Source organism: Dendrobates tinctorius, unplaced genomic scaffold, assembly GCF_039654945.1.
Source record: "Dendrobates tinctorius isolate UK_male_01 unplaced genomic scaffold, ASM3965494v1 ptg000043l, whole genome shotgun sequence".
NCBI classification, from domain to species: domain Eukaryota; kingdom Metazoa; phylum Chordata; class Amphibia; order Anura; family Dendrobatidae; genus Dendrobates; species Dendrobates tinctorius.
Window position 1 is genome coordinate 18,518,638 of NW_027361711.1, and position 22,403 is coordinate 18,541,040.

General features: G+C 43.4%; 1 protein-coding gene across 1 annotated transcript in view; it reads left to right on the forward strand.

Moving 5' to 3' along the window:
- The window catches only part of ERGIC1 (endoplasmic reticulum-golgi intermediate compartment 1), a 110,959-nt gene that overhangs the window by 8,940 nt on the left and 79,616 nt on the right, over window positions 1-22,403 (forward strand). The window contains exons 2-3 of the mRNA XM_073575226.1: window positions 12,242-12,303; window positions 17,180-17,252. Of these exons, the coding sequence (XP_073431327.1) occupies window positions 12,242-12,303; window positions 17,180-17,252 (135 nt within the window). The remainder of the gene's footprint in view (window positions 1-12,241; window positions 12,304-17,179; window positions 17,253-22,403) is intronic.

Below are 22,403 nucleotides of genomic sequence, written 5' to 3' on the forward strand. Positions count from 1 at the left end.
TTGTTGACCAATTGTGAAGGTTGCATGACTGTATGAGAGCTGTAGGGCTTCTGGGGTGTCCTCACTATGTATTGGTTAATACTTCCAAAAAACGGACGAACCCTGAAATGGTGACCGAGTCGGTGGTGCATGTGTTGAGGGAAGGTCGGCCTGTCTTGCCACATCACGGGCAAAATGCACAGTTTGCTGGAAAACTAAAAGAGATTGTCCGGTTAAAACATGTTATCATTTATTCACAGGATAGTTGATGAGTTGCTGATGGGTGGGTGTCCCAATAATGGGATGCACACCAGTTGGCAGAAGATTAACTTATTAATGATAGAGCTTTTTTTTTAATCCCATGATAAAATGGCATGGCAGGTCAGATGCCCAACCATTACTCCATTCATTCCCTATAGGGCTGCCGGAGAAGGTGCTTGACAGCCCCATAAGGAAAGAATGGATCTTGGGTCAAGGATTCGCACTGCTACTCCAGGCTAATGGGGATGACAGTTCCCCATTCTGCAGGTCCCATATGTCAGACCTTCACCAATCAATAGGTTATATTACCTATCTAGTGGAAAGCTGAACACCGGAAAAACCCTTTAAAGCTGTCTGTGATCTAGAACACACTATCCATCAATTCAAGCTGGCCATGATCTAGAACACACTATCCATCAATCCAAGCTGGCCATGATCTAGAACACACAATCCAGCAATCCAAACTGGCCTTGATCTAGAACACACAATCCAGCAGCAATAAAAGCTGGCCATGATCTAGAACACACTATCCATCAATCCAAGCTGGCCATGATCTAGAACACACAGTCCAGCAATCCACGCTGGCCATGATCTAGAACACACTATCCATCAATCCAAGCTGGCCATGATCTAGAACACACTAGCTGGCCATGATCTAGAACACAAAATCCAGCAATCCAAGCTGGCCATGATCTAGAACACACAATCCAGCGATCCAAGCTGGCCTTGATCTAGAACACACAATCCAGCAGCAATCCAAGCTGGCCATGATCTAGAACACACTATCCATCAATCCAAGCTGGCCATGATCTAGAACACACTATCCATTAATCCAAGCTGGCCATGATCTAGAACACACTATCCATTACCGTTTGCCACATATGGGGCAGCATAGCCTCAGACCCGTCAAAGTGCCTATAAAGATCCCCTTCTGTCATCATAAGTTCTTATAATAGGCGCATAAGTGCCCTAGAAATACTAAAGAATTATTGTCTCTAAGGCACCTGAAGTCCAACAATGAGCTATAACCATCTGTGATTTAAAGTTCTGACGTGTCTCTATGACGTCTCAGAAGTTTTTGGAAAATAATCTTTAACTGTGTATGTAATTTCTCTATTTATTGCAACTTTTTCTTTTGTTTGTACCATAATAAGCAAACTTGGCACGGCTCCGTTTCCTCTTATTAAATCTTCTCTGTTGTCCTCTTCATTCTTTTCACATTAGAAAAGTTTGGCAACACTGTAGATTATACTGTGTTGAATGGCCCTACATGAATTATGCTTTGTAGGCATAGGCGTTTCGGTGGCCATCATTAACTGTAAGGACACATTTAGGTAGATCTGAAGAACAAGTGACAATATACAAGTTGATCGGTGCTTGTTTAAAGGCCCGTTCACATGAGTTAATATAAATGGACAGAACGATTGTGCTTCTGGCATAAACGATCCAATCCGCCATCAAACAAGCGTTCTGCCTGTACCTTGGCTGGTTGACCACATGCCGACACAATTCGATGATCTGGAATAGTGGATGTTTATTTGCTGACTTTTGGCCTGTATGATTGGACCTTAGTTGCTAGAACACCCGCATTGAGCTTTTAGCAGCAGGGTAAGGGGCCAAAGAAAAAAACCTTTAATAAAGGTGATTTTTTCACCCAATGTCTTAATGGGTCATCTGCAGTAATATTTTAACGAGGCAATTCTTTATACCCAAAAGAAGTAAACTAACGTTACGCTATATTTGGGTAAGTGAAATGGTAACCTAGTCCATGGCTAGCTTCACACATGCTTATGGCTCTGTCGGGGTTTCCATCTGAAGCACTGAGAGAGGGGATTTGAAGAGGAACCATTCACTATAGTCAATCAGATGCCATCACTCCTACTGGTCTCCGATCCGGTGATGCCCATCTTTTTTGGTGAATATAAAAGCATGGCCTATCACACTTTTATGACTTTCTAAAAGAGATGGACTTCTTTACTGGAATGGGGCACAACAGGTTACAGAGTGACTCGGGGTTCTGTCCAAATCCCTTTTTTTTTTGGGGGGGGGGGGCAAATGTGTGGCAGAAATATGACGTAAAGCCAGCCTAAAAGTAACCTTTGACCACAAATCTTACCCAGCCTACAAGGAGGATGAAAAATTGTTGCTCTAAATCTCCCAAGCTAGAGACGCGTCATGGAAAATGCGTGATCTGTAAATATACACGACATGTACACTCACTGGCCACTTTATTAGGTACACCTGTCCAACTGTGTGTTAAGACTTAATTTCTAATCAGCCAATCACATGGCGGCAACTCAGTGCATTTAGGCATGTAGACATGGTCAAGACAATCTCCTGCAGTTCAAACCGAGCATCAGTATGGGGAAGAAAGGTGATTTGAGTGCCTTTGAACGTGGCATGATTGTTGGTGCCAGAAGGGCTGGTCTGAGAATTTCAGAAACTGCTGATCTACTGGGATTTTCACGCACAACCATCTCTAGGGTTTACAGAGAATGGTCCGAAAAAGAAAAAAAATCCAGTGAGCGGCAGTTCTGTGGCCGGAAATGCCATGTTGATGCCAGAGGTCAGAGGAGAATGGGCAGACTGGTTCGAGCTGATAGAAAGGCAACAGTGACTCAAATTGCCACCCGTTACAACCAAGGTAGGCAGAAGAGCATCTCTGAACGCACAGTGCGTCGAACTTTGAGGCAGATGGGCTACAGCAGCAGAAGACCACACTGGGTACCACTCCTCTCAGCTAAGAACAGGAAACTGAGGCTACAATTTGCACAAGCTCATCGAAATTGGACAGTAGAAGATTGGAAAAACGTTGCCTGGTCTGATGAGTCTCGATTTCTGCTGCGACATTCGGATGGTAGGGTCAGAATTTGGCGTAAACAACATGAAAGCATGGATCCATCCTGCCTTGTATCAACGGTTCAGGCTGGTGGTGGTGGTGTCATGGTGTGGGGAATTTTTTCTGGGCACTCTTTGGGCCCCTTGGTACCAATTGAGCATCGTTGCAACGCCACAGCCTACCTGAGTATTGTTGCTGACCATGTCCATCCCTTTATGACCACAATGTACCCAACATCTGATGGCTACTTTCAGCAGGATAATGCGCCATGTCATAAAGCTCGAATCATCTCAGATTGGTTTCTTGAACATGACAATGAGTTTACTGTACTCAAATGGCCTCCTCAGTCACCAGATCTCAATCCAATAGAGCATCTTTGGGATGTGGTGGAACGGGAGATTCGCATCAGGGATGTGCAGCCGACAAATCTGCGCCAACTGTGTGATGCCATCATGTCAATATGGTCCAAAATCTCTGAGGAATGCTTCCAGCACCTTGTTGAATCTCTGCCACGAAGAATTGAGGCAGTTCTGAAGGCAAAAGGGGGTCCAACCCCTTACTAGCATGGTGTACCTAATAAAGTGGCCAGTGAGTGTATGTGTTTAATGGGGCCATTGATTCTGAATTCGGAGAAATGCATGGGTCAGTGGTTAAGTAATGTTTTCGTTCCTTCAGGCTGTCGTCTCGGATCTGTCCTACAGACAATGATCGCATTGTAATTTGCCCGGGATGTCACTTTTTTTTTTTCTTTTTCCGTACCTCAAAGTAACAATGTTCTCTTTTTGCTTCCTGACTTAATATTTTCTTGATCTAATTTCCTCCTATTCAGGACAGTTCTTACTAGCGCCTCTGTCCGCCTTTCTGCGTATCCCTCTAATTTTCTGGTTTATTGATGATTGCAGTCATAGGACATCCTCATGTTCCTGCTCCTTGTCATAGCTGGCCTGTGGCGTGACTAATAACATGATAATTCTGGGCGACCTGAAGGAACCTCTGTGTGTTTTCTATGCACAAGCATTGCCGTCAGTGTTTAGACAGTAATACAAGTGTTCCTATTGCGCATCTTCCGATATGAAGTGATCTGTACTAACCCACAGGGCAAATGACCTGTGGATCTGTGATTAGTAATGGACAAGGTTACGATGTGTTCCCTTTTACTCCTTTCCTACGTTTTCTGAGTGGTCCGTCAGTACAAGATCTGTCAGGGTTTTTAAATCCTGTTTTAGTTACGGCCTCATTCCGGTAATGTTGTCTGACTGCTCCTTCGGAAGGAGAAACTCTGGAAAAACACTGTTACATGGATGTGAAGAACTGTAGTGTGAATGAGCTCTTAGGCAGCATGTTCACATCGCGTTGACGTATACTTGCTCGACTGTATTGCATTTTCTTTTGAAGCCTCCTATTTTGGACCATGAGGACAAAGCTTGGGATTTCTATAGATCTCATGGCCACTGTGCTTAGTTTACGCAGCGTAAACTGACCTGCGGTATGTTTTTTGAGATCTGCGCTCACGTCAATTTTTTCTGTTAAATACGTGGATTTACCTGCGTTCAATAGAAGGCAGCATGTTGGACGCAGCAGCCAAAGCGCTGCTATTTCCTGATCGTGGGCGTGTAGCCTAAGAGACAGAAATTGCAGCTGAAAAAAACCCACCGCAAAAACGCGCTAAAAAATCGCAAGTAATCTAATGTATTAATTGGTACAGAAAATGCCTAAAAAACTCATAAAATACTCATTGGCCTAGGGTATGTACACACGACTTTTTTTTTTTTTCTTTTCCCGAGACCGCTCAAAAGAAAGAACATGTGAATTTCTATGTGAATACAATGTGCTGTTCATATGTTGAGTCTTTTGAGCATCTGTTAACCACTTCAGTTTTTTCAAAGACACCAAGCGACTAAAAGAAGTGGCCTGATAATTCGACAGGTTTTTTTCGGCTCTGAAACTGCGCTATAACTTACAATGCAAGTTGATGAGAAGGCTCAAAAGACACCAGAGTGTCATCTCAAGAGTTTTGCAAGAATTTTTGCTTGAATAGCCGCTAGCATTATCTTCATTGTTGAATGGAGTTAACAAAAAAAGTCCAAAAGATGCCACAGAAATGCTGAAAAAGTTCATAGGATGTGCTAAAAAATACCATTGCTTCCTGAGACATTTTACTCTTGAAAGTCTCAGTGGGATCGCCTGCCTGAAAAAGACGCCATGAAAATGAAAACTAATATTTGTACAAAGTTGGCTAGTCTCGGAGATTTCAAAAGACCGTTTGCTTTCATGACAACCCTTTTCTACCCCGATCAAGTTGTGAAGAGTCTGTCCACCCTCCCTTTGACTCTTCTAACCTTTATATGTCCCAGTGCAAAATTTGGACCTGGTCCCCTTCCCACACATGTTGGTCAGAGGTATGAGCCCTTGTAGCATTCTAAATCCCATTTATTATTATTTATTATTATAGCACCATTTATTCCATGGCACTTTACATGTGAGGATGGGTATACATAATAAAAGCAAGCAATCTTAAACAATACAATTCACGACTGGTACAGGAGGCGAGAGGACCCTGCCCGTGAGGGCTCTCAATCTACGAAATCCAATAAGGACATACGTGTTGCCCTCCCTCCCCCATTATATCGTAATATCCCCTATCCTGGGCCCCTCCCTGGTATATATGTCCCCGGTCCCTTCCTGGTATTTATGTTCCACATACTGAGCTCATCCAGGTATATAGGTCCCCCCCCTTCTGGGCCCATTCCTGGTATATATGTTCCTCACCCTGGACCCATCCTGTTTTTGAACGCATAAATAAAATCTTTCTCCTCCAACGCCGCGTGGTGTCCTCTTGTGTAGTCTGCAGCTGACTTCAGAGTGCAAACAACAGGCGGCGCAAGGTGTCAGTGCCATGCCCCCCAGTCACAGGCACGCCCACTTCGTCTGTTAGCCTCCGATTGGCTAGCGGGTCTCTGCGCTGCAATGCATTTCAGCTGAATGTGTATCCTCATACGCACATCCAGTTGAAATGGGCATCGGCTGGCCCCCCTCCTGCATCGGCCCAGTCACACCCTCTGTGACCACGATTGTTACGGCCCTACTATCATATATTTTATCACTTTTGGAAAACCTGTCGCTTCATTAAAGGCAGGGCTGTGGAGTCGGAGTTGGAGTCGGTGTCATGGAAATTGAGGAGCTGAAGTCGGAGGTTTGGCTTACCGACTCCACAGCCCTGATTAAAGGTAATGATATGCAGACGTCAGTGAGGAATCATCATGTCTAATAGATACGAATGCTCATATTCATCATCACGTTCATCGTCTGTCATAATGAAAGCATTTCCTAGTGATCAGCTCACATCTTCCCCTTCGACTCTGCTCAGGAAACCGGAGTGAAATGCATTCCTTCAACCCATCCTGTTCTCACCTTCTCTGCTGGACTGTTTGTCTGGAGGAATGGCGTGGAGCCGCCGCTGGGCGTCAGCTTTAGCATGCAGGAAGTCCATTTCTTTCCTCTGAGCAGTGCCATGATGTCATGGTTGGCAGTAATGTAAATGGTGTGTGACGGAGACTCTGAAACTGCTGCCACTTTCATGATTTAGATGTGGGAAGGGGCACTTAGAATAACTTAGCTGGACCTTCTATAGATTTTTATTTTGTCCCTCACAAGTCGGTTCTCTGGTTTTCTACTTGCTTCTGGCAGTCTCATCTAGTAATGTAATAAATAAAATAGGAGTTTTATCTAATTTTGACCAGAATAGTTTTTAGGGAGGGTCAGTTTAAGGATATGGGTTTATACGTGTCTTCTTGTGTAACCTAAAATAGCGCCAGGAAGCAGGTCTTTCCTGGCGGCAGGAGTGAGGCCATGTCTTCAGCGTCCATTTTTCTTTTGTTTGCATGTATGTCATATTATAAGGGTTATTATGGTACCCTAGAGGTCACAGCAGGTGCTGGCTAACACAATGGATTGGCTTTATTGCTGGGTCTATTGTATACAAAAATTTCATGGGCCACTGCCCACTACAACTTAACTACAACACTACACAGGCGACATTGTTTTACAGACAATCTTTTTTTTTTTTTTTTTTTATTATTATTACTGTGGAAATCAATGAAGGAGCCCCAGACTTTCTATGCACATTAGTTAAAGCAAAATGGCCCTTTTTTTAGGTTTTGTTTTGTTTAGTTAGTTACCGAACAAGTCAAATGCCCCCCCCCCCAAAAAAAAAAAAAAAAAACATTTTTGCTGCATGCAAAATTTATGAAGCTTGTGTGCCTTTTTAAAAGATTTGGCACAAAAACAGCAACAAAAATAACAAGACCAAACAAATAAGGGACTTGATTGGGGCCTGAGTTTTCTGTTGACCACTTTAGTGGTACAAGAGCTGTCTCCAAATGTAAATGTTAGACAATATTTAGGTCCGGGAATTACTGCTTTTTATAGATTTGTAAATTAAAAATGTTTGACCAATTACTAGTCAATTTTCCATTATATGTCTACACCTGGTAAATAAAGTCTATACAACAACCTAACAATGAAGAAAAGGGTAGTCACCAATTTCGACTGTTCAGTTGTAGAAATCCTGCATGGAAAGTTACCAGTACAGTAACCAGATTCATGGTATAGAAAATTAGCCGTCTAAGATGTAACGCAGGCTGCAGGTAATGGCTTTGTCGCAAAAGCCCTGAAACCACCTTTCTAAGAGTGTTTATTCAGTAATGGATTATCTCAAGAGGTTTAACCCCATGGCCCAGTCTCTGCACACCCTAGATTAAGGCTCTTTTAACAAGCTCCAATTGTGTGCTATTCTTCATTTGTGAAACACGTGTGCTTAACCTTGGGATAAACTGCCTTAGCAATGGCATGTCAAAACCTTTTATTAAAGTTTATGCCAAAGCAGCTCCTTTGGCTCCGAGCCCATGCAGTCAGCTATCGGGCCATTTAATACGTTTGACGTAGAGGGAGTTGAATGGTGTGTTGGTTTTGGAAAGGGAAGTGGAAAAAGAAAGCAGCATCTTGTATTCTTGCCGCTTTCAGTCTGAGATACTTTTATTTCATTAGGAAATGGTGTATTTGTGTCGTGCAAATTGATAATGGTGGAGATAAATACAATCAAGGCCAAAAGTTTTGAGACTGACTTAAAAGATTGCTGCTGTAGTGAGTGGAGACTACCATTGTATGGGGTTGCTCTTCATCCAAAGGAGTGGGCCAATTCACAATTTTGCCTAAAAACAATGCCATGAATAAATAATGAAACCTCTTCAAAAGCAATTTCTCCATTAATCCAGGAGCAATTTGATAATGACCAAGGTTTTTCTAGCCAGATGCAGTGTGACGAGCGTCAGCTTAAGCTGAGTCGTTTTTCTTAAGAGAGTAGACCCACCCACCTAGGGCGAGCTGACCTTGTGAGAAGCCACCCCCTTTACAGGGAGTGTCAGGGGCAAGACCAAGGGGGTGAGCCACCACGGCAGCTGGGATCAGCCGGCCAGCTCACGGAAGCAAGACAAGGTGAGACAAGACGTAAGTTCAAGATAACTTCATTACGGAACAGTTCAGGGTAACAGGTGCAAAACGTAAACACACAGGGAGCACATAGCAAGGTGCGTGCATGGCATGCCAAGGTCCAAGACATGGTACGTGCAAGATGGTAGGCAAAGGCATGATGGCATCGGACTCCGGACATCTGGCAGCGATCGACATGATCAGGGCATCAGGCTGTGGTCATCAGCTCTGGACATCAGGCCGCAGTCATCAGGCTTACGATCTCTGGCAGCGATCGGCAGGTTCCGGGCATCCGGCAGGCAAACCAGGGTTCCATGCAAGGAGACAAGATAAGTTAGAGACCCGATGCGTGTTAAGGAACACGCCAGGGTCAGGTCCAAGGCAGCGTTCTGCGCATGCAGAGAGGCATGCCAGGGTCGGTACAGGGACGGAGGCCTGTGCGTGCAGAGGACACTACAGGGACGGAGGCCTGTGCGTGCAGAGGACACTACAGGGACGGAGGCCTGCGAGTGTAGAGAGACACGACGTTTACAGGGACGGAGGCCTGCGCGTGTAGGGGACACGCCAGTGACAAGGATAGGGCCTGTGCGTGCAAGAGGGCACGACAGGTTACAAGGCAAAACCTGCGCGTACTTTTATTGAAGCATGGGGAGGTATGCCAAGGGGCAGGCGAGGACCTGCGCGTGCTTTAGAGAACACGAAGAGCACAGTGCAGAAACAGCGTGAGGTGCAAGGAAGCACGTAGAGCACGGCTGGGGCACTGACTAGCTGGACGGGCTGCAGCACTGACAGACGGGCAAGACTCCAGCGAACCCGGCTGAAGCGTAGCAGGCGACACAGCTGTCACTGACCGACGAGCACGGCTGAGGCACAAGCAGGCAGGCACGGCTGAGGCACAAACAGGAGGCTAGGAAGGCTAGGCGCATGCAAAGAGCGCACGAAGCAACAAGGCAAGACAAGAAACAAGACCGAGCTTAGGCAGAGTACGGAACCAGGCACGGAAGCATTGGCAGAAACACGGAATCAGGTTAGAGCAAGAACAGAGCTAGCAGCGGAGCGTAGGCCAGAGCTGGGCCAAGGCAGAGCCTTGGGACTAGCCTAGAAACGTGCAAGAGAGCACAATAGGACAGAGTCTAGCAGCGGAGCGTAGGCTGAAGCCCAGAGCCGGGCCAAGGCAGAGCCTTGGGACTAGACATGGAAAAGAACACAAAAGATAAGAGAGAAGGAATAGTGCGTGTGCCAGGGAGCACTACAGAGCACCATAGGAGAGAGCGAGGCAGAGCAAGCAAAGACAGACCATAGGGAGGAAAAAGGCAAAGCAAGGTACGCAACAAGGAACGGGAGCTGGACAGAAGCACAGAACGGAATCAGAGCAAGGAAGGACTACAAGGCAAAGCAGAGCAGAGACAAAACATGGCACGAAGGACAAACACTAGACAAGGCACGGGACAAGAGACGGAGTACAAGCACGGAGCGTGTGCAGAGACGCACGACAGGGCATGAGCATAGGGAGGGGCGGTCTGATATAGGGCATTAGCACCTCCACTTCTGGGTCAGGACCAGGGGAGAACTTCCAGTTCAAATCCTCCAGGATCACAGAGCAGTCACATGACCAGGGATTCCAGACATGCAGAGATGATTGCAGAACCAGACAGAGCTGGAACCTAGGAAAGGTCACATGATCAGGGGTTCCAGACATGCAGAGATGATGGCAGAACCAGACAGTGCTGGAACCTAGGAAGGACACATGATCAGGGGTTCTTGGAACACAGAGATGATCACAGAAGGCAGAGCAGAAACGCAGGCATCTTGCAGCCCAACAGTCATGAGGTGAGTGTGCACACTGTTCTAGGGAACACGCAGGATAGCAGACATGAGATGCGCGTGCACACCGCTCCAGGGGTCATGAGGCAAAACAGACATGGCGGACATGACATGGAGCACCACATTATAAGGCTAAGTGGTTTGGTGAGCAAAACTTTGAAATGTTTAAGTCCATCACCAGGAAACACTCCAGATCCCAATCCCAATGAGATACTATTCTCTGTTGTGAGTTCATTTTCCCCTTCACTACTGAGGCCCGAGGAACTCCCTCTTCTGGTGAAGAAAGGTAGTGAGCCTGATTGTCAAACACCTGGGGCTGATGATGATGATTGGCTGAGTGGAGTTAATGACTGGATATAAGGCTGCCGACGCCCTTCTGGCCTGCGGGTGATTTCTCTGTGGACTTCTAGGAAACCAGTCTGATTCCTGCTCATCTAAAGCTAAGATTTCTGCTTTGCCTTTTTGCATTAGTGTTTTGTTTTCCTTGCTTTTCTGGATTCTGCCATTCCCTGCTGGGGTGAGCTGAATCTCCTTTTGCCTGTTGCTCTGTCTTCAGAATATTCTTGAGTACTGACATAGCTTTTTTGAAGCCTAGCGTCTTCAGGGCCTTTTTTACTGTCAGTTTATTGGCTCTTATTTTCATAGGGTTTTTCACGGATTGCAGACAGCAGCCTTCCTGTCCTTTCCTATCTAAGCTAGCGTGGGCCCATCTTTGCTCAGTCTATCTTTCTGTCTGTGTTTTGTTCTTTCTTCTTGCTTCACCGTCATTATATGTGGGGGGCTGCCTTTTACTTTGGGGTCTGCTCTGGGGCAGTTTAGATTTCCCTTTCTGTCTTTAGGCTATGTAGTCCTCCGGCTGTGATTGAGGGGCCTAGGGCATCGTAGGAGCCCCCCACGGCTACTGCTAGTTGTGTTGATAGGTTCAGGGGTCTGCAATCCGATAGCTGCCAACTTCTCTGGTTTTCTGGACTTAGCTAGCATTTCTATTTTTGCCTCCTACGGTGACTCAATCATAACAATTCTCAATCCTCAAAAAGCAGGTAGATAAATAAAAAACACAGACATTTTGATAAATTTCAAGCCCTGATTAGGCAAGAATGGGTTGCCATCACTCAGGATTTACTCCAGAAGCTGATATCCAGCCTGTCGGGGCAAATCGCAGATGAATTGTAAAATAAAGGTCGACACTGTCAATAAACTTGATGTCAATTTTTAATAAACATTTAAAAACTTTTGAATTGCTTACGATTGTACTTCAGTAACCATAGAGACATCAGACTAAAAGATCTGCAAACAATGAAGCAGAAAACTTTGACAACCAAAATTTGTCAGATTCAAAACTTTTGGCCACGACTGTGCACTTTTGAAGCTTCTCAATGCTCCTAACCCTGATTGTACTCATGCTCTATAACTATGTGATGGCTTTCTGTGTGAACTGAGGCCATGCATTGGTATCTGGACATATGCTAAGTGTTTATAGTTTGTGTATATAGTTTCCGTATAGTATCCTGTAATTGCAGTGAATTAGTGGAAAATTGTAGAAAAGTTTTTTTTATATAGTATTTAAGTAATTACTTGTGGTTCCATCATGTGTGTTGGTCTAGCCTCCACCTCCTGATCATAAAACCTCAATTAATAAAATTATGAAAGGATGGGCTACATACATTCTAGTGATGGCAGTACTGTATGTAATGTGCAACCATGAAACCTAGATAGACACTTAAAGGTTCCCCAATAACTGTTATATTTGGGCCATACGTGAAGGGGTTGGGGATGCTATAAACTTACAAAAGCCCCCTTACTCATCTGTTTAGTCTTTTATTAACATTTTTTTTTACTTTTTGACACTAGGTTTGACATCTACCGGAAGGTGCCTAAAGACCTAACACAACCCACCTACACTGGCGCTATCAGTAAGTGATCTATGTTCTAATTACTTAATCAATTTCATGACGAAAACAGCGTAGAAATCATGTATGTGTGTTCTATCTGCTAAACACCTGCAGCAAGATTTAATAGCTGCAGACACTAAGGTTTCATTTTACACCAAAAGGGCAGGTGCACATCAGTGTACTTTGCGGTTAGAGTGCGATCTGACAAAACATCGGATCTCGCTCGGATCAATGTTGGTCTATGAGGCCATACACCTGTCGACTTATTTTTTATTTTGAGCACACTATGCTCACACTTTGATTAAACTCTGAACAACCGCCTACAGTCAAGAGTGGTGGTGCTTGCTGATGCTCTGGGGCTGCTTTGCTTCCTTTGACCCTGGATATCTGTGGTATGTGGAGGGCAAGATAGATTTATTCAAGTATCAAGAACACATCATCTTCTCTCAAGTAACTGAATCTTGGATTCCAAAAGGACAGTGATCCCAACCATACCGTAAGTACACCAAGACTTGGTTCGTTTCTCATCTTAATTCAAATCCCATGAAAGATTTTCTATGGGGTTTAAGAAGGTGGTTGCAGCACACAGACCCAAGATTGCTCATGAATCTGAGGCCATTGCCCTTGAAGAATAGGCTTAGATTCTTCAAGAACGTTTCCAGAAGGTTGTGTTTGGCTTTGCATTATGTTTGCAGGAGGTCATAACAGTCAAGCGTGATCTGGAGACCCAATTTGTTATATTGGCCGTTTTGAGATGTAGTTGTTCTTCTTTGGTTTAGTACAAGAAGCAGAAAGTTTGTAATTTGTATATTTCCTCTGATCTGACCTCTCCATAGATCTCCCTAATTTGCATACCGTACCAGATTGGGTTTTCTGTGTCCCAGAATGATCCTATGATGGTTCTATGTAAAATCCTCTTTTCATTTTCCTGGATTGTTGTCTGAATAACAGTTTTCAAGGAGAGCTTTTAGGTTTACTAATAAATAGAAATGCTCTTTATAATTTAGTATGAATTCACATTGTAGTCACATGCTGGCTAAGACGTTTCTTCCTGGTATTTATTTCCTGTGACATCAATGCAGATTTGCAAAGTACTGGTACGGTAACAATGCTCTTTTGTGCCACGCACACACTATTCTTTCAGGTCCTGCTTATCCATGGCCACCGGGCATAGTGATTATATAGTCTGCTTTATTCACTGTTTTATGATTTAAGAAGAATTTTTTTCTGTGATTTTCACTGAACCGTGGAATTACAGGGTTTGTCCTTTGAGCAACATTTATCACCTATCTACAGGACAGATAATAAGTGTTCAGCATGTTTGTTGGGGTATCTGGCTGCTGAGGCTCCAACGAATCCCAAGACCAGAGGGAAAGGACCCCTGAGTGAATGGTGTTAGTGAGCCTGTGTGACCACCATTCCTGTAGATCGGGAATAAAACTGTTGTCCCATATGTTCACTACAGGGAACATTGGGAATACCATTATCATGATCGGTGAGAGACCCACCTAGAGATAGCTGAACAATTTGGTGGACAGCTATTTCTCCCGACATACACCAGAAAGTTTGGTTCAGCCAAGTTTTCCTTTCCGCTGCAACACTCCTAAGGCTACAGGTTAACTTCCCACTAAGCAAGAGAATCCACTGTTAAAATTCCATTGTCCAGGTAGTTCTCTCCCCTGACATCATCTGTCAGGGCAGAGACTGGAGGCCCCCAAATACATTGAACTATTGGTGATCCTATCAATATTGGCGGGTTCGGTTTACTTTTAAGCTCATGTGTATGGACTCCACCTTTGGCTGGCCTTCCATATAGGGTAGCTGAAGGCCAAGTTCTCATTTAGCCATCAGTTATCTATTCCAACTCCACCATACACATGATCTTCCAGGTTGGTCAAATGTGTTTTCAAAGGAGTGAGTGGAGAAAAGCTGCTGCTTATTGGTTTTGGCAGCAACTTATCTCCTGAATAACAAAGGGACCAGAAGCTAAAATTGTTACTGACTGACCCTTCTCTCCTCCAGCATCATCTGTCAGAGGAGACATTAGAGGTCCTCATACACATCAGATGATCTGCAGATATCCACAGTTTCAATCGACTTTAGTTTAAGTTACCCAATGATTACACTAATTGGTCTATGGTGTCTAAATCCCATACCCTCTGTTTATCAACATTATAAAGGGGCTTTTGTCATCTGGCAGCTATAAATAGGGATTCCAAGTACATGACTTACACTATCTACTCCAGCTATCAAGTCCCACAGGAGCCTTGACTTTCGACCTTTAAGTTCCTGTACAGGAATGTGAACTTACACAAGAGTCCAGGGTTGAGTCCTTGGTGTAGTCACTGGCTGGGGGAGTTTGCTGGCAGGAATGGCTATTTCTCCGGGTTAGAACCAGGAATGAAGACAAGGAGCAAAATTGGAAGTCTGACGAATTGATAGCATATCAGCCCAGGGCTCACCACAGGAAGAAATTCTGACTTGCCATAAATGAACCATCTGAGCTTGCAGGGTGGGTGGTATTACAAGTCCATGGAGTAAAACGAGACTACCATGTAGTCATCTGGTTAACAGAAGTGGAGACAAAGGACAGGTACTGTCATGGATGTTGTATCCTCTTCCAGTATGCTGCGGTTTACCTTGGCAGTTAGATGATTTCTATGCCAGTGACTGTGAACACCATATTTGTAACTTTTGTAAAATTTACAATAGCCATTTTTTTTCCTTTTTAACCTAATATTGCACTGCAGTTTCCAAAGCTTGTGTGTATCAGTTCTTGTGCCTTTCTCCATGCCATGTTTTATAGCTTCCACATGAATACATTACAATTTATTTCAATCGCTACATATGCCATCTCATTCAGTGGGACCAAAGACTTCATCAGTTGTGAGCGCAGCTACCAAATTCCTGAGCCATTTAAGTGGCTAATCGGCTTTGTTGGGATTGTGTGCAGGCCGGAAGTCTTGCTACCTCACTATGTTAATGAACTGAATTTCTTAACCCCTTGTCTCCAAGTTATACAGGCAGGGCATTGTAATTGTCATGTTGCAGACATGAGATCTTGTATTTCCAGCACTTCTGCTTTTGGATTGAGTTGATGAATACATTTTAGAAGCACAAGGTCACTTTCATTAAAGGTGTCGATGATTTGGAACATCTCCATTTTCTCTAATCCCCAATCTGACAGTTGCGATTAGGTTAAGACCCCCCCAAGCTAATGGGTCAAACCCTGAGTCAACTGGTTGAATCCACAACAATTTGCTGCTACAAGTTTGGTCGGGTTCAGATGAGATTATGTAAAGTAGTCTGTTTTTCATCCAGAATAAAAACAGACATTTTTCCATCTCTGTTGTCCTCTAGATTCTAGATCACATCCGTATGATTTTTTTTTTTTTTTGTGAAGAAGCAGAAGGTTTGTGGATGTAATCCGCGCTGCCGATTAAAATGCAGGACCAAAGATATCCAAATGAAAGAAAGTGGTTTTTATTTCAACGCGTTTCGAAGTTCGGATGACTTCTTCCTCAGGAGCACAACCACATGTTAAATGGTGCATGGTGATTGCATTAAGGTGCCTACTGTTTCTAACAGCAGGGCCTAGGGACACGTCGCCACGGGGAGGGTTGTGTCGCCAATCGTCAACTACGATCGCCAATTACAGGTTGGTAGTATAATTGCACTGATCATAGGCTATTCCTAGGGAGCAGCGGCATCAGCAGCCCCAGCTTTGATTGGAGCGATAGGACATTGAGGTCCGATTGCACCACTCAGTGAGCAGGGAAGCAGCTTGACCCCATAGTGACCGCTCTACACTTCCTCATTCCAGCTTGGAGACGTTGCAGAGTGGTCACTGTCGTTCTGCTGCAGATCTCCTGGGCCTTGTGCCACATACTTTCTCAAGCCTTTGCAATCGCTGCTGTTTCTGCTAGAAGAAGACAATCCTGATCCGTTCTTGTCCACTGTTTTGTCCTAATCCACCCCAGTCCCCTTCTGCTGCTGAGCGCCAATCAGTACTTGATCAGCCACAGAGCCGCTGATCAGACGCATATTGCTGATCAGCATCTGTGCACCCTTTTGGCTCAAACTTTTTTTTTTTTTTCGGTCCATCCATTCGTGCGTCCAATCTACATCCGCCAAAGACTGATCAGTAATAGAAAACACAAGGCGCACTACCATAAAAATATATATGTCCAATATAGAGGTGCAATATCCAGTGGCAAAAAATACTACATGGAAGAAGACAGAAAAGGACCACTGTATGATATGCTCACACCCAATATAGTCATATTAATAGGAAAAAAACTTTGACACACCATATAAAATATAAAATGGTAAAATAGCATTTTTATGAAGAAACAGTAAAATGTTCCTTTTCTTTTCCCCCTTCTACATTGCTTTAATTCCTGTGCAGCACCTGAAGGGTTAATAAGCTTCTCGAATGTAGTGTTGAAGCGTTGCAGAGTTATGACCTCATAAAGTGACACTGGTCAGAATTGTAAAAATTGGCCCAGTCAGGAAGGTGAAAACAGGCTCAGGGGTGAAGGGCCTATCATCCAGCCACATTGGGACTATACATTGTAGGTTTATGGATGATTCTCTAACTGTATTGTTGTTGTTTTTATATAAATAAGCATGACCATAAGAAGTTGGAGATCCCCGTATCTGTAGGACTGTGCGCCTCATACTAGAATAGGACCACTAAGCTAGAGCTTAGAAACTCATGGCCCCAGGCTTCGTATCGAATTTTACACGCTGCTGGGATGTAAGTCGGTCACGTCTGCTTTTTGTAATGTTCGCTTTGTGAATCCCATGTTGGCGTGTCTGCTGCACGTGATTGTGACTCTACGGTCAGTGTGCTTTGGTTCTTCCAGTAACGTTCTTCTTGTCTTCTTTCTTGCAGTTTCCATTTGCTGCTGTTTCTTCATCACCTTTCTGTTCTTGTCCGAGTTGACTGGTTTCATTGCCAATGAAATGTGAGTATTTAGCAATTAGCACAGATAATCCATTAGTTTGACACCTTTTGTTCTTTGAGATTTAGGCTGTGTGCACATGTTGCGATTTTTAAGTGTTTTTGCCGCGAAAACGCTTAAAACACATACAGAACGCACTCCATGCATTCCTATGGCATTCCGCACATGCTGTGATTTTTTACATGGGTTCTTCGAACATCCTACACTTCGAGACAGTTTTTTTTCTCATTCTTGATATAATTGTTTCCTAGGGATTCAAAATTGCTATTAGTAAAATACCAACATATATACAGCGCTACAAAAACAATTTACCAGCAATAAAATTGCCCACACAGAGACATACAGACTGCACTGCCCGTCAATGCAGTCTGCTCAGTGCCCGTCAATGCGGTCTGATCAGCGCCCATCAATGCGGTCTGATCAGTGCCCATCAATGCGGTCTGATCAGTGCCCATCAATGCGGTCTGATCAGTGCCCATCAATGCGGTCTGATCAGTGCCCATCAATGCGGCCTGATCAGCGCCCATCAATGCGGCCTGATCAGCGCCCACCAATGCGGCCTGATCAGCGCCCACCAATGCGGCCTGATCAGCGCCCACCAATGCGGCCTGATCAGCGCCCACCAATGCGGCCTGATCAGCGCCCACCAATGCGGCCTGATCAGCGCCCATAATGGTGGAACTCCACTTTTACCTCAGGCTCAGACTAGTGTGGTGCAAGAATCCCCAATAGGCAGGTAAATGTCCCCAATAGGCAGGTAAATGTCCCCAAAAGGTAGCACAGGTCCCCAATAGGCAGGTAAATGTACCCAATAGGCAGCACAGTTCCCAAATAGGCAGGAAAATGTCCCAAGTTGGCAGGAAAATGTCCCCAATACGTAGCACAGGTCCCCAGTAGGCAGGTAAATGTCCCCATTTTGCAGCACAGGTCCCCATTAGGCAGCACAGGTCCCCAATAGGCGTTAAAAAGAAAAAAAAAAAACATTACTCACCTATGTCCCCTGCTGCTCTGAAGAGGCACCCGCTCATCTCAGTCTTCTTCCGCACAGGCGGCCTGATGACAATCACGTCGTCTGTGTGCACTGTGCTGCATATGGAGGGCTGTGCAACGCCTTGCCTCGTCCCGCCTGCGATTACAGGGCCCGCCGGCCCTGTAATCAGTGCAGTTTAATGTCGCCTGGCCAGGGGCCGGATAAAAGTCCTTCGCGGGCCGCAGTTTGAGGACCTCTGTTCCAAGCGTGCAAAAAACCCGCATGTTTTTCTTGGGAAGAAGTGCAGTTTTTTCTGCATACGTGGCAGGGTGGATTTGATTTAAATCTAACTGATTTAAATCACGATTTAAATCACTAGTCAGTAAGGCTTGATTTAAATCAGTGATTTAAATCAAAGTTTCTACCTAAACTAGTTCTTGCTACTTTAACATGCAAGTAGATGAAGATTTTTAGAATCACTTTTTATATTACTTTTTTCTCCCCAGTTTAATGGGTTAATCATTCATATTTGGTATTTGGATACCACTGTTCTGTTGTACTTAGGAAGGAGAAAAATAATCCTGACCTTAATAACAATTTAAATAGATTTATTCAACTGAAACAATAACAACATTACAGCATAAGTTATTTGCTTAAACAAACATCCAAAATATATATATATTTTAAGAAACTTAGACTGTCAGCCCAGCCGACACATGAAAAACTTAAATACTACTGTCCCTGCTGTCCTCTGTAGCTCACTTGTCGTCATCTTCATCATTATCTTCTTCTTTGTTCCTATTCATAATCTGGAAAAGAAAAACAAGCTTTCCTGCTTTATTGGGTCCCAACCGATTTCTCAATTTAGAATGAATGAGTCCAAAGGAAGAGAATATTCTTTCAACGCCTGCAGAAGAAGCTACTGCTGTTAAAAGTGAAATCATTACTTGAACAGTCTCTAAATCCAAGCGCTTAAGTGACTTCCACCATTTTACTGGTGTGACCTTCCTTAAAATATCTTCAGCAAACATATATTTTTTGAATGGTTCCCCCTTAGCTCTGAATTTTATTATAGTTGGCATTAAAGATGGATGATTGCTGGATACCCATGTCATAGCTAACTCCTCTTCCTCAGCACTTAGGTTTTGACCCTGATATTGGATATTGACAATATTTGCCAAAAAATGAGCTGGAGTCAGTGCTTGTCCCATTCGTTTGTTTACTGCTTGTAATTTAATTCTGTCCATGTGTAGTTCTGTTTTTAAGTGTTCACTCAGTTCCTTCCAAATTTCAACAGCATCCGCAATAAAACAGCTATTTTTCTGTATTTTGTTTAAAGCTTGAGAGATGGGTTTCAGGAAGCTCAGCATATGTTCAACATTTCTCTTAAGCCCAATGTTGAGGATTTTGGCCGTGACAGTGCCATCTATTTTATCTCGATTTTCTTCACAAAGTGTCATCAGAATAGGCCAGTTTTTGATATACTGCTCAAAACAGTCCACCACAGAGTTCCATCTAACATCTTGTGGGAGCGTTAGCTTGGTTCCACCCATCCTTTTCAGAGCTGCTGCAGCAAAATGATTATTACGGAAGTATTTAGCAATTTGAACAACATTAGCCTTTATTTCTGGAACACTTAAGTCTTTGGCTAAGAGGTGCAGCAAATGAGCACTGCAACCATATGTTATTAGCAGCTTTGTATTCCCTCTCTGCTCTTCTAAATCTCTTCTCATCTTGGATACGTTTGCAGCATTGTCAGTGACCAAACTGCGTACTAGACATTTGAATTTTTGTTCACATGTCGTTATAGCTTTTACTGCCACTTCTTGTAAGTATTCTGCTGTATGTGCATTTCCTGACGTATCAGTTGTTTGTGCAAGGAAGACTTTACCTTCTTCTGTTGTTATACAAGCACATACAATAGGATCATTGTGGACATTACTCCACCCATCAATACTTAGGTTAACAATTTTACCCTCCAGAGCTGTTGCACATTGCTCCATTTCTCTGTCATACACTTGATCCAGCAGTTTCCCTGCAACATCAGCTCTGCTGGGTGGACTGTATCCTGGTCTCAGTGACTGAACCATATTAATGAAATGTGGGTTCTCAGTCAGACGGAAAGAAGAGTTCGTTGCATAAATAAACTGGGCAATTTTTTCATCAATCAACTCTTTTTCTAATCTGCTAGTTCTTATCACAAACCTATCTATGGTGGTTCCAGGAGGTAAAGGTTTTTTCTTCCTTTTGGGTGATGGTGATATGTGGCTGTGGGTGTCTGATGATGATGCTGCTGCTGCTAATGAAGCACTATCCTGGATGGATAACTCTGAAACTGTAGAACAGGATGATGGTGATCTTGGAGGTGGATAGTTTCCAGAATCCATGAATTCCCCTAAACAAAAAAAGTCAATGCTGTTATTTCATTGTTTATACAATTTCTGCTTATTGTACACAACACATCACTGCCCCTGCCCCAAAAGGAATATTTGTTTTTCTTCATAACTGTACCAAATGACAGTAACATGCAGTAATAATAAGAAATATAATTTTTCTCACACATGACAGTTCAGTCTTTAGAAATAGGATTCAATAAAAATGTTTACCAACCTGAAGATCCTGCCTGTTCAGAAGTGTTTCTTTGGTCATCTTCATCACCGCACTTCTCATGATGTTGCCTCATTCGCGCCACCAGGCCTTGCATCTCTTTGTTGCATCGTTTGCATTTTGCACGCATGCCTGCCTTACCAATAGGCGAAGGAGCTTCATTAAAATATTCCCAAACTGGGTCTCTTTTACGGCCTGCTGCCATTATAAGGAAAGAATGTAATAAACCTCAGATCGTACACACAAACAGATCCAGACTTGTCTGTCTGTGGCTATGCTGCAGTATTGTGCTCAAAGTTTCACTTTCATTTTCTTGTCTGCTTGCCCTTCCTCCTCCTCACACTTAGATTCACATTCTTCTTGTGTTGTGCAGATCTATTCCACTCCAAACAATCAGAAACATATTGTCTAACTTCTTGGACTTGGCACTGAAGGGGTTGATTCTGTATTCATAGGTTTGTAGAACAATAGGATTAAGGTCTTTTTCTCTACTCTGTTCATGTTGTAACATTTTTGCCGTGAAGAAGAGGCTGGGACCTCTGCGGAGTCAAATTCAGTTTTGAGAACTGCGTAAGTAAAGCGAGCGTCTGTGATAATATAGGAGAGAAACTGCCCACTAATCATACAGAAACCTCTGGAAGAGCATGGCATTGTGAATGTTACACATATACAGCCTTTATTCTACTGAGTTAAACAACTCAGCTTTATCTCATGATGGAAGAACCTTTGGATGGTAAAATATTTTCCTCAAAAAGCAGTTTATTGAAAAAAATCCGATTAAAATAAAAAAAATCCGATTTTTTTTTTTTTTTTTTTTTTTTTTTTTTTTTTTTTTTTTTTTAAAAACATTGATTTTTATCCACCCTGATACGTGGGCACATAGCCTTAGACTATTGTTTTTTTTTTTTATTATTGAAAGAAAATGCTATTGGCACGAATATATATCTAAATTCTATAAAAAAAATTACTGGTCATTCTATTTAATAAAGGGAATCTGTTACCCGTTTTTTTTTTTTTTCTACCCCATCTGAGAGAAGCTTGATGTAGTGTCCAGAGACCTTGATTCTAACAAGGTATCACTTGTTAGTAATCATAACCCCTTACTGCCATCGGACGGTATAGTACGCCCGATGGCAGTATACCCCAATCTGAAGTGGGCTCCAAGCGGTGAGCCCACCTCAAAGCCTGGACATATCAGCTTGGACCCGCTGCTCCTGCTAAACCGCTCTCCCACCTCCCTTCCACAGTCAGAGCCGGTACATCCAGACTATAAGATGCACTCCCCATTTTCCTCCACATTTTGTTTGTCTTATAGTCCGAAAACATGTTTGTTTGTTTTTTTTTGTTTTCTTTTTTAAACTTTGCTTGTGTTGCCAATTTCCCCGAGACCTGTAATGCTTTAAATTCCAAAAATTTGTATGAAAAAAGGTTTCTTCTTCTGTCGCCATTTTCCAAGACCCATAGCGTCTCCACTTTTAGAGATATTGGACTTACTGTTTGTACCCTGACCTGACGTTTTTCCTGATACCATTTTGGGGCAGATACGATGTTTTTATCACCTCTTATTGTAATTAATG